This window comes from Dermacentor andersoni, chromosome 5 (genome assembly GCF_023375885.2).
Source record: "Dermacentor andersoni chromosome 5, qqDerAnde1_hic_scaffold, whole genome shotgun sequence".
Lineage (NCBI taxonomy): Eukaryota > Metazoa > Arthropoda > Arachnida > Ixodida > Ixodidae > Dermacentor > Dermacentor andersoni.
Window position 1 is genome coordinate 198,491,500 of NC_092818.1, and position 13,488 is coordinate 198,504,987.

A 13,488-nucleotide genomic window follows, 5' to 3' on the forward strand; every position below is an offset into this window, starting at 1 on the left:
CGGAAGGGGGGAGTACCTGCTCTGCTGGAGGTCTGTGAACTATTGTCTCTCTGAAAGAGAAAGTAAAAGTAGCAGCAGAAAATGGTGCTTGTGAAAAATATATATTCCGTATTTACTCGATTCTAAGCACGCCCTTTTTTTCATGATCGCGATGCTCAAAGTGAGGGGGGGTGCTTAGATTCGAAAAATCTAGAATGACCCCCCCCCTCCCTCTTTTCGTTGCGACATCATGACCAGATTGGTGCGAGAAATAACATTTTATTTTGCAAGCATCCAAAAGAAAAATCGCTGAAATCAGTGAACCCACCGTTTGTGTCGGATGCTCAGTCACTATCACTGCCGCTCACGAGTCCGCGCGGCTCTGCAGTCCGGCTGTGCGGCAAGATCGCACCGCGGACGCCATTCTACCTCAGGCCTCCGACGGCTCCGGCTCGATGACAGAGCGAGCAAGCGCGCTTGGCAGCCTTGGCTGCGCGCTCTTCCTAAAATATAGGGGGGTGCTTAGATTCGCATGCAAACTTTTTTTCCAAATTTTTTCGCGAAAATAGAGGGGGTGCGCTTAGAATCGCGAAAATACGGTATACATAAAGAACGAGGGGAAAGAGTGAAAGAAAAGGGAGGTTGAAATACTATTGACAACCCAGTTAAAAAAAGAACTAAGCAACCCAATGAATAATAACTAAGTGCTGTTACGTATAGTTTGAAATTTAACAGAGTGAACAGATTCTAAAGGTCCCTTTGAAACATTTATGCCTATTGGTTGCTGTGTCTTGAACCTATCGATGAGGTGCGATTCTCTGTATTTTCTATCTCGTGCAGAATGGAACTTCGACTGTAGTATGCGCAGTTTAAGTTCATCAATGTTATGGCATGGTCGGCGGTTGGCATGCTTGGCGACAGCTTTGGAAAGTTCTTTAGCTGTGTCCGCGTGATGTCCATTTATCGTGACGTTTATTGATTGTCCCGTTTCACCGATATATTGTTTCTTACAGAAAGAACATTCAAGCATATAAATTACATTGGAACTAGTGCAAGTAAAGCTAGTTTTGACTTTGTGTGTATAACTATTTGCAGTGCCTTTAATTTTTTAATGTCTCTTTGAAGGTGCCTGCAAGTTTTGCACCTGGGGGCGACAACATGCTTTTATTACAGGGGAATGATGTTGGCTGACTTTTGCTCGCTTGCAGTGTTCTGGGTGATGACTAGTATAGTCTAAGTATGGCTGGCTATACAGCCAGCAGTATTCCCGGATGTACTTGGATGTTTCCGGATGTACCAAAGGTTACCTATCGCTGCAATAGAAATGTTAGACATGTTAGTGCATGCAAAAGTCAGCCACCATCATTCCCCCTCATGAAGGCATGTTCTCACCTCACGTGCAAAACCTGCAAGCACCTTTAAAGTGACATTAAAATTAAAAGCACTGCAAATAGCTGTGCACAGAAAGTGAGAACTAGCTTTACTTGCACTAGTTCCAGTGTAATTTATAGCCTTGAATGTATCTACAGTCAAGGACCGATTATCCAGACGCCTGATTTTTCGCACGCCCTTACGGCACCACCACAGTACCCCATAGTCAATGTATGAGAATGTCTGACATTTTGGATGCTAAAACCCTTCGCTGGACTGAAACGGCATTGATCGAAGCCGCAACCGCCACCATTTTAATTATCTCGCTGCCACAAACAGGTGCTCTTGTACGCAGATCCGCTGGCAGCCGTAGCCACCACCACGTGTGCTAGGCCTAGCTACTTCAGCTTTCGCTACCAAGCTTCTTGCTGTTTGGTGCCGTATTTTTCAGTAAAACAATTCGCCACTGTTAGAAATTGCACTGACTCTGTCTTCATAATCCTCGACAATGGCTTCGGAGCGCGGAAAGCATGGCGCTTTGCATCATGCCGGTTCCCGAAAGTCAGCTTCGCCTCAATATAGAAGAGCGACGCGGTGAAGTATATTCGGAGTACTGCGGTGAAGCACACCTAGAGGGGGAAGACGCAATTGTCACAGGACACAGTATGTATTCCTTAATTATACACGCGTGCACCCGCTATCTCCTGTCACAGTACGAGCACCGATACGCCGAATAATTGTATATGCAGGCCTTCAGAGCTATTTTGGACGTGCCTGTGGCGATTTGAGCCCTTTGGGGCAGTAAAAGGTAGTGCTTTGAAAGGTCGGTTGGGTATTAGCGACAAAAGTTACGGTTTTACGCCACATTGACTTGTATCTATTCGCAGAGGCTACACAACACATGGGAAGCTGACAGACCACCTCACAACGAAAGCGACTGTACGGGATAGTACGGCCGTTGTTCTCGACTGCCATCACCGTCTTTGCGACATACCATATGGAGGCATCTCATGTTGGCACTGTTCATAGACGCATAGCCTCTTGTCGAGCTTCTACCACTGTTATTGGGCATAATACACATTTTGTCTAGTGCGGTAAGGTATATCAAAGTACATCTGTCATTTAGAATGCACTTAAGACATTTGCCATCAGTTTTTGTCGTGTCTTAAGGTGCGAAATGTTCCAGCTCAGTGGTAATTGCAAGTCTGTCTTGCGCCCAGGCGTATATCTTTGTTCTCATTAGCCTACAAAACATTATTTAATTGTTTACAAAATGAAGTTTCTTGTCTGCCCAAATAAAAAAGTTTGCAACATACCGTGCATGGTATACCATCTGTCGGTAAGCAAGCTTAATTGGTCGTTGTAGCTATTTGTCTTGCTTCACTCTTGAGCAGCACTTACGGATTGTACAGTAATAACAAGCTTCATCAAATGGCTACAGATTACTGCTGTACTGCTCCAAATATTCCAAAAAGACCCATTTTTCTGCTCTGAAACTGCCCCAAAATGCTGTTGTGGATGCTCCTAAACTGCTCCAAAATGACATTTTTGCTGCTCCAAAAATTGCTCCAAATCCTAAGCTGGCTGGACCACCACTGAATATTCGAACCTGCATTTTCTTTCACTCGTTTCTCTCATTCGTTCTTTATTTATTTTATTTTTCACAAGCACCATTTTCTGCTGCTACTTTTATTCTCTCTTTCAACGAGACAATAGTTCACTGACCTCCAGTAGAGCAGGTAATCCCCCCTTCCGTTGTCCATGCCCCTTCCACGAAAAAAGGAACCTATAGTAACATGTCAAACAGCTGACACACAGCACTACCTCACATTCCTCCACAGACGTTCACTGGCACACCTTTCTTTTACCCTTGCCACTAACACACCTTCAGTCACTGCCTTAGCCTCTCCCCCCTTTAGAAGAATGGTACTTATGTATATACTGTGCAGAGGAGAGCATATGTTGCTTTGAAAAAGACAAGTCCATGTTGAAAAGCTGGCTCTTCTTTTCACCTTGTTCTCGTTTTGCTCATCGCCTTGAATTTCCATCTCCCGCATTCCCAGTGTTTTTCTGGAGCTATAGACAAAACAGCACTGTTTCAAGCTTTTAAATTTTATGCATTCACACCACTCGGCTGCCATGAGCCATGATCACCTGCATGCCTAATGAAGCAGCCATTCTCTGGAAGTTTGGTATTGTGCTCGATATGTAGCCTGGAAATCAGGAAGGCTTGCACACGATTTTACTTTGCACTGGCATATATGTGCTCAGCGTGCATTGCATTTTTCAGTACTGATATTTAGATGTAAGTGTAAAAACTGAGCATGTTAATGTGGCATGAGAGATAGAGTGCTCCTCACAACACTCCCAAAAAACAAGAAAATGACTGTGCTACTGACAGCGCCCATGACGCGAGTGCAGCTCCTGTGTTTGTGAGGAGTGGCTTTGCGGCATAACATTGGAGCCCAAGATGACAAACCTTTGCACAACTCTTGCTCCCTAAGGGAGCTATATACACACTACGGTAACCAAAATCTTAATGGTCATGAATGTGTATGTGTGAGTAGTGGCGGCAATAAGAGGAACTAAAGCTGTCATTCCAGAGGGTAACAAAGAAAGCTGATCTAGTGGCTTTAAGTGCAATGGCCCAATCTACTACATTACTGTGGGTTTACTTGGTCTGACTGTGCTGTGGTGGCTGTATGGTGTGATGGTCTGCTGCTGAGCACTAGAATATGGATTCACTTCCTGGCTGTGGCAGCCATGTTCTTACAAGAGCGGAATGCAAGAATGCTCATGTTCTGGGCTTTAAGTACACATTAAAGAACGACCACAGATGATCAAAATTAATCTGGAACCCTTAACCCTGTTCTTTATTTCTTTTGTTACATTAAACACAAGTGTCCTCATTTTCTTTCTCTCTACTTCCCGGTTCAGAAATTGCCCCTTGTATTGAGGTTTATAATACTTATTTGTGGGACTTTATATAGAACTTTAATGCTTTGTGTGTGCATGTTTTGTGTCTGAAAAATTATTATTTTTAACTTTACTTGTAAGTACAGCACTGTATGTGTTCATGACTAGTTACCCTGCCTTGCAAGAAAATGCTTCACCAACTTGCCAAGCAGAAGACTTTGTCGAACTGTCCGTTTTGTGTTCAGGACCCTGGTGACCTGACGGAGGCTTGGCGTGGTGATGACACGACCGAGGAAGCTGACAACACCTCTGAAGAGGCAAGCATTGTCACCCGGGCTAGGGCGGTTGTGATGGTCACATGACATGACAACTGTAAAAGATATCTGTGTTCCCTGTCTACGCAAATGTGCTTGATCATGTAGGAAATCGAGAGAATCTGTGTCACACTGTGTTCTTTCTTTTTCTTTTCGTTGCTTAGTAGGGGCATGTAAATATCGAATAGGTAGATTTTGAATTGAATATCCAGTTGAATCAAGAAAAAAAAAATGTCGGCTTTAGACGGTTTAGAGAGATGAAGGAAGTAGCTCAAAAAGTGATCGCTTTATGAGATGATGCATAAAAAAAGTTTCTGTTGTGAGCTTGCTCAGTTTCAAAATGATTTTATTGCTTTGTGTGAAGTGGTAACCTTAATCTTTTCTTTGCTCTTGTGATTTGCTAGGGGCAGTAATTTCCATCAGCTCTATTTCATTGTCTCTATGCCATTTGTGGTGGCCTATGACTATTTAATTACTTAAATATCTAGCTCCTGCTGAAATTTTTTTGTTGATGACTCAGTGTGACATGAAATAAGGCTGGCAAGAACCAGGGTTTATGAGCCACGTGCAGCTCTTGCAGTCATGAAGCAAAGTTGGTGGGACATAGGGGCTTTGAGATGACAATATTTGCATGGGCAGCTTCCAAGGCCCTTCAAGGTTCGTGCAATGTAAAAAGCTATTTGTATGAATGGCAGGTTGTGTTATTTTGAAGAATAGCAACATGCAAGTAATAAATGATAACGCTTCACTCAGCCAACGAAACACTAAAGCTACAGTTGTCATTGTGGGTTGTTATATGGACTGTGTAACAGATTCATAACAGTTTATGGCTTTTGCTTTTAACGCCCATGTGTTCCGCTGCAGCTTGCAGTATCTGCCCATTATACATGTCTTATGGTTTTGGTGAGCTAATTGAGGTAAGCTGAAGCACCAGAATTCATGAGGTGAATTTGTCAGTTTTCTATGGTTTGAAGCAATTTGCTATTTTGCTATTTTTAGTATAAGTACGGAGAGCAAAATAAATCTGAAATATACAACCTGGCTCCTATCCCAACGCAAAATTTGTTGACGTCAATACTAGCCATAGTGATGCCCATGCTATGCGAAAAAGCAGTAGCTTTGCAAATGTGAAAAAGGGTAAGTTCCTGCTGAACATGGAGAATTAGTTTTTACTCGTCACAGCAGGCACCTGGTTTGTTTTTATTGCATTCTTTATGCTTGCAAAGCAGTGGTTGTCAGGTCATGGAGCATGCAGAAGCCTCCTCATACTGGAATGTCGCATTTGGTCAGCTTCTCTGTGCAAGCAAGGTGGTCTAGTGTGCATTCAGGTGGAGCTGGAGCCTCCACATGCTTTGTTCAGCTGCTGTACAGGGCTGTGGAGTAATGTGGAGTGTTGCACAATATTGTACAGTAATGAATAAGGGCAGTTGCAGAGACGGTGTTCAGAATGTAAGATTAGACTGCTAGTAAAGTTTCAGTTGAAGGTCAGTCTGAACTTGACTGCATGCTCTTCTGTGAGCGAAAATCCCACGAGAAAGGAAGGATTGCTCGTAGTAGTTTGTACATACGCTGTCGAAACACTGATGGGTAAACATAACCTATGGTGGGAAAAACAAAGGTGCACTTGACATTAGCTGAACACAATTATCAAGATATCATGCATTCATTAGCATCTACTGTTTCTTGAGACATAGCCTAGACAATTAGTTAAAATAGCCTAGACATTGGATTGGCACATCAAACAACCCAAGAGAAGCTTCCGTGTGTTCCCTCCTGCTGTCATTTAAAAGTTGTGTTGCAGAGTCGGCCAAAGCGAAAATTTTACATTATCTTATTGAGGAAGTGTTTGGAGTGCTGTATGCTAGCTTCGACAGTACCTACAGTTGAAGTTTTGTTTATCCAGACTCTCCAATCTGCCAAAAGTGGGCAAATCTGACAAAGTTGGAGTTCAGTCGTCATTTCAGATGGTGCATGATGTTGCTTGTAGAAGAATTCCAATGACAGTGTTTAACAGCGCATAAAACACTTTTCAATCAAATTGATCGATTTCTATAGGCGGGGTAACAAGAGAGATAATGCGGACAAACCCCAAGGTGTTGTGAGTGCAGAGTTTTGCAAGTGCGACGAAAAGAGAAAAAGTGGTGCTCGCGTCCAACCAAAACAAAGTGGCAGAGACCACATTGCCATGGTCATCAGTGAAAACTGTACAGGAACACCGGAACAAATTCTGGAACGTATCATGCCTATTTGTGCCTGTATAGCCTGTATTCTTGCATTTACTGCCTCACATCATCACAGTGCGTTGCCTGCTTGCCTTCATAGCTGCGTCCATCCATAATCGTGTCGATCAAACCATGGTTTTCTTCGTCACGGCTGCAGCAAACGGTAGTTTTGTTTGGACTCAGCGTGTGCACTGGCAGCATGCCTTCATATCTGCATGGTTGCCATCAACAATTGCGTCGGCAGAGACCATGGTTTCATTTGCAGTGTTTGCAGTAAACAGTAGTTTTGCTTTGACTAGTGTTGTGACTCGAGGTGGCTTTAGGGCAAGGAATTCACGAAGACCGTCAACGAATATGTCCGCTAGTAGGAATGAAGGAAAAAGGGTTTATTTTACATTAGTTACACGGCTCCAGTTACGGAGCCCACTCCATGCCGGAGCATGTTAAATGTCTGAGTTCACATCAGAACACGTCAGCCCCACTGCACGAAAGGTCTCTGCTTTTGGTACAGTAAAAGCTCGTTAATTTGAATTGCGTGAGGATGCTACAAAAATTCGTATGATGAAAACCAGAAAAAAAATTTGCTCGGCTAAGGCACGCAATAGTCCAACGTAGCTTGAGCGCATACGCGCACACACATGCTACGTCACATTGGTGAGAATGTCTTTATTTTAGTTCGAGGCACTGGTGCAGCCAACATAACCGGATGCGGCCAACGCAGTTCGACGTGCCTGACATTGAGATGGCTCTTGCTCCATCCGCGCGTTTGCTGGACCGACCCGCAATGCATGGCGCTGAGAAAAAAAGATGCCCATGCCGCTTCGCCAACGGTCGCAGACAGCCGTTCAAAGGGGTGCGAAGTCCAGAGGGGATGGCATTTCAGCTGGCACAGCGCAAGCAGCATAGCGTAACTGGCTGCAAGCGATACGCGCTGAAAACATCGCACTATAAACACGCCTTTGCACCGCCAATGCTCGCCATAGGAACAAGAGCTGCGCTCTAAAATGCACTTGCGAAATGCACCACAACCAGCCACAACGTTGGTCTCCGTTGTGCTTTCGTAGCTGCACCAGCTGCACACTGCACTATACGTATAGGTAGCATCCAAACACGCATCCCAGCGGTGCTTTCCTTTGAGTAATAGCCACAAGTCTCAAAGGCTATGCTTTTTGGTACTGTGAGTGCTGATAACCGTCACGACTGCCATGTTGTAGACATTACTTGGGGCCTGAACGGGTGCACTCCGTATGACTATCCCCGATCGCGCCCCTGGTGCCGCTTCTCGGCAGAACACCTCCTAGGGAAAGAGCATAGCCTCCAAGACGTAACATAAATAAATAAAAAAAAAAAACGAAAAAAAAAGACATTAAGCACTGCGTCTACATTTTTATCTTGAAGGTCTTGAGAGAGGAAGAGAACCGACCTGCAGCAGAGACATTGGCCATGCCTGGCCAGCTGCAAATGTGTCTCTCCAGTCAGGCCTGAACAAAGGGCCACAGATAGAAAGAGCAAAGCTACGCGGCCCGCACGGCGACGCCAGCATCACCAACGTGCTCCCGCGCACTAGCACCCTGCACATCCACGATGGCATGGAGATTTAATTATCGGTGGCAGTGCGGATTTCAGTGTGAACTAACAGAATGCATCATTACATATTGCTTTCAACACATTGTTAGACAGACCACAGTGGCTACTTTGAATTATCCGAAATTTCAAATTAACGAGTTGTGAATTATCAAGCTTTTACTGTACCATCGTCTTCCCTAGGTGACTCGACTAGGGAATCTGATGACTGTATCGCAGCCAGTCACAATCATTGGATCGGTCGCAATATTCAGCCCATGATATCGCATTGTTTTGCAGCACTCCCACCTCCGATGGTATGGAATATATATGACCGAATATATGTGACCATATAGCAACCTGTGAATCTAAGGTACAAGCTGTTCCCACGGTAGCACTCAAAGTTGGCCTTTTTCATCATTAGTTCAGTCTGTCGGGCAGTAGTAGGGGAGCCTTTTGTGGACCCATCAGCAGTCAGTGTCAATACTGCATTGACTTCTGGGTAAGCACTGATGGATGGGTGGGGTTGCCTTGTGGCAGACGTCTGAAGTAATGCCCTTGGCCATGTTTAGATGTAACACTAGGTGCATGCGTTGGTAGCGTGCCTTCAGAACTGGATGTTCACCATCCACAATCATGTCAATATCGACCACAGTTTTGTTCACACCTACTGTGGTGAGCAGCAGTTTAGTTTTGACTGACTGCAATGTACACACAATATCACAAACCTGGCAGAAGCTGTCAAGGAGGAAGACAGATTCTACCGTGGCCTGCACGGTCATCAAATCCGCCGGGTAGATCATGCTGGACAGACAATCTGTTGCCAACCTGCTCATTGGTGAAAAAATAATCAAGATGTACATGCGGTAGGCAAAAGCATGTCCCGGATGAAGACATGGGTCTCGCACTGCCGCTGCACTGCTTACGAAATTGTAGCTTCCGTACTGCTTTTGCGCTGAAGGATTTGCCAATTCATTCAGTAAATAAAGGCGGGTTCATGTAGTAATCATTTATTTATTGTTCTCTTGATACCCTCGATAATTCAACATGCAATTAATTTGGACATTTTCTTCAGTCTCGCGAAATCCAAATTAATTAGGTTTAACTATTGTTAGACTCTTTTGTGCAAATCCTGAAAGGAGGCCGTGCTACTGTTTAGAGGACCGCATTAACTAGCTACCTCACACTGCTATGCTTGGCTATGTAGAAGCACTGTAGGAACTAATAATGAACAACTTGAGCACAGTAATGAACATCTTTATCCCTTGGTTCTGTAACATTGCACTTGACTTCTCACCAACTTACCTCTTTGCTCACCTTACTGAGTAGGCCAGCCTAACTTCTTGCGTCACAGTGTCAGGAATGCATGGCTTGTCCTAGTAGCTAACATAGTGCCTCTCCCCCCCTTCCCCCTCGTGCCCCTGCTGCTAACCCCTGCTGGCAGGGATTCCTGGAAGGCGAGTTTCCTGGATTGGACGACAGCCTTGAAGGCCGACCACTACAGGTAACGTTTCGTCTTCTCCCAGAATGCAGTACATCGCTTAGACCTGTAGACAACTTTCTGGGACCTACTGGCTACAACCATGAGCTTTCATTGCTGCAGGTAATTTTGCAAGATGTTGAGCTAGCTCGTGAGGCGATGGGACAGTGTAGCATGGCATAGCCGATTTCCAAAGCAGGGGGGGCTTCTGTAGCTCACTTTGCAAGATGCAGAAGGTGTCAAGATCGCGGCACCATTGTGCTAGAGTAACCAGACCCATGATTGTAAAGCAATGATGCAATCTTACCGTATTTGTTTAAATATAAGGCAAAATTTTATCCCCCAAAAAATCAGTAGTGTTTAAGTCAGCCAATGTGCCATATTTGAGGTTGATGGACTCCGTCATTGTTTGAACATGGCAACAGTAGTAGTACTATGTTCTTTGTGACATAGTTTTTAGGCAGTAGTACAAATTGAGGCAACTGTAGATGCTCGCAGGTGAGCCCATATTTCACATCACATCACAGGATAGTGGCTTGAATCGTTATTTACTTTTTTATTTACTTGCATGCTCTCAGGGGCCGAGGGAATCGCAGAGAGAAGCAGTTAATGAAATGTATCATTTTAAGCCTTCCTGAAGGCAGTAGAATCATGGGTCACAGTGACAAATGAGAATGTGGTTCCAGGTATTTATTACTTATTTATTCAATGCTGTGGACTGAAGGTCCAAGCAGAGTGGACAATACAAATAGAAACAATGCAGCAACAAAAAAAAGAACACCAATGCAGGCTCAAAGATGTTAATTCGCAGCCTGGTCACTTGTTTCAGTAAGGCAATTCCATTCATGTATAATCCTTAGGAAAAAGAAAATTTAAACAGGTCAGGGTGAGCATATATATAATAGCATTAGTGGATTCTGTTGGTGGTGTCGGGTGGGCCTGCTAGATAAGGGTGTTCCGAGGGGTGCCTGAAAAGTTCGCAGCCCGCCTGTGAAATCTTTTTCGCGCAGTCTTGTATTGCAGTGCAGTATGTTATTCAGTTATTTAAATGGTCTCGTGAGCAATCTGGATATATTTTGATATTTTTGGTTTCAAGTACACCGGTCTAAAGCAAGGCCGTGAAGCTGAAATTTGAAAATGGAGAAATTCGCAAAGCGAGCAGTCATTCATTATCTTTTAAAAAAAGGAGTAACACCGCAAAGAAATTCACAAGGACATGCTGGAGACATAAGGGGACAATGCTCCTTCTTATGCTCTGATGAAAAAGTGGGTGGACAATTTCAAGCGAGGCCAGACAACAATTGAAGATGCTGCGCACTGTGGTCGTCCTTCAACAGCATGCACAGATGAAAATGTCCAAAAAGTGCAAGACATTTTAATGGCTGATCTACGTGTCACACAGCAGCACATTGCAGAATATCTGGACATATCAGTGGAGAGGGTTGGCAGGCTGTCTACCAACCGGGAAAACCATGAAGACTGGGAATTCTCAGAAATTTTGAATAGTCTGGAAATACCCAGGAAAATCTCAGGGAACTTGTGCTTATATCAGGGAAAATTAGCTGTAATTCTGTTGAAAGGGAACGAAAGTCGCGGTAATGCTGGCTTGCGTAACAGAGAGAGATTGTGACAAATAGGTCTTTTGACGCCGTGTCATTGGCTGGAGGAGTTGCCAGTGTACTGTCAACGACCGACTTTCCGGACGCCCGATAATTCGGAAGGCTCCGCGGCACCATCGCATACCCCATAGAGTCAATCTATAAGAATGTCTGAAATTTTGGACGCAAGAACCCTTCACCGTCCGATTGTCTGGACTTCTTGCGGTGACCGCAGGTCCGAAATTGGATTAATCAAAGCCGCCACTGCCGCCGTTTCGATTACCTCGCCGCCCCGCTAGACGCTAGGACTAGCTGCTTCAGCGTTCCTCTTGCTGTTTGGCGCCGTGTTTTTCATTGAAAGAATTCGCCGCTATATGCAATGGCACCGACTCTTGTCTTTGTGGCCCTCGTGATTGGCTTCGGAGCTCAGAAAGCACGACACGTTAAATAATGCTGGTTCCCGAAAGTCAGCTTCGCCTCATTACGGCAATGTTACGCGGTGAAACATACGCGAGTCTTGCAGTGAAGCATAACAAGCATGGGAAGGGGCAATTGTCACGGGACACGGTATCTATTCCTTAATTATACACGCGTCCACCCGCGATCTCCTGTCACAGTACGAGCACCGATATGCCTAATAGGTGTACTGGTAGGCCTTTTCGGATGTGCCTGTGGTGACTTCAGCCTTTAATGGCAGTAAAAGACATGCATTCAATTTTTCGAACTGCCCGATTTTACGGACAAACTCGCGGCCCCTTGGCAGTCCAAAACATTGGGCGTTGACTGTACAACTGACGAAAAGAATGCTTCAAATGGTCCGTGGGGCGAATGCGTGGTGGAAGGAGGACAAGAACAGAAAAAACCTACGCATTGATGAATGAACGGGAAAGGAAGCGTGCCACCGCTTCCTTCAAGGAGCTTGAGCTCAACAAGCGAAGTGTTGGCTGACGCCGAGATGCAGTTGTCCATCATCCAAACCAAAATAAACTCTTTAAAGCAGTGAAACGCAACACTGAGGCATTGTGCGGGGGCTGAGAGTATGTCAGGACAGTTGAGGTTGAGACACCAGCTGTTGAGAGAGCATCTCACTTGTGACAAAGTTCGGGCCTCATACCAATGAGCTTGCTATCAATTGATAAAAAACATCTTTTTCTGTATGCATCTGCTTTTTATTTTATTTGAGAATGTTTGACTCGATTTGCAATGAATTTTACCTTTTTTTTTGTCAGATATATTGTATTCGCTTCTCATTTTGCTAACCCATCCCTGCTGATTTCTTTTTTGAATAAAGTAAATGCTACTCCTTCCTATTCAAACTGGATCAAGTTGTTTTTTATTTTATTTTTAGCATGCTTACTAGAGAGTGACAGCATCTGGTGACATGTTGTCAGCCTGTCTTGATGTAAAACGAAGTTCTGTATCACTCAGGGAATTTGGAAATGTCAACTTGGTAGACACTCTGGGTGGCCATATCCGAAACAGCTGCTGAATATGCACGAAGTTTTGGCCCCATGGGTGCCCAGACTTATCACATTAGAGAACAAACATCTGAGAGAACTTCACTCTGCTTCGATGGGAGTGAAATGCGAAAATACCTGTGTACTTAGATTTAGATTCATGTTAAAGAACCCCAGGTGGTCCAAATTTCTGGAGTCCCCCACTACAGCTTGCCTCATAATTAGAAAGTGGTTTTGGGATGTAAAACCCCATGATTTTTTTAAACTTCACTCTGCAGAAAATCTGCAACTGTTTGAAGCTGATATTAATCTTTTTCTGCAGAGATCCATTACAATGGATGAAACTTGGGTGCATCACTTTCGTCCTGAGTTAAAAGAAGCCTCTAAACTATGGAAAGATCCCATCTCCCCCCACCCCAAAAATGCAAAGGTGATTCCATCTGCTGGCAAGGTTATGACATCAGTGTTCTGGGATTGCAAGGCTGTCATTCTCCTGGAATTCCTCCTGAAATTCTTCCTGAAAGGTCAAACCATCAACGGAAGATAGTATGCAGCTTGGGTTCATCGTCTGAGATCAGCAGTTAAGGA

General features: G+C 44.4%; 1 protein-coding gene across 8 annotated transcripts in view; it reads left to right on the forward strand.

The window, feature by feature from the left end:
- Positions 1–13,488, forward strand: part of LOC126531831 (rho guanine nucleotide exchange factor 11-like) — a 251,734-nt gene that overhangs the window by 55,554 nt on the left and 182,692 nt on the right. For all 8 annotated transcript variants that reach the window (XM_050179572.3, XM_050179576.3, XM_050179571.3 and 5 more), the window contains 2 exons: positions 4,512–4,583; positions 9,810–9,869. In XM_050179572.3, coding sequence (XP_050035529.2) covers positions 4,512–4,583; positions 9,810–9,869 — 132 coding nt within the window. The remainder of the gene's footprint in view (positions 1–4,511; positions 4,584–9,809; positions 9,870–13,488) is intronic.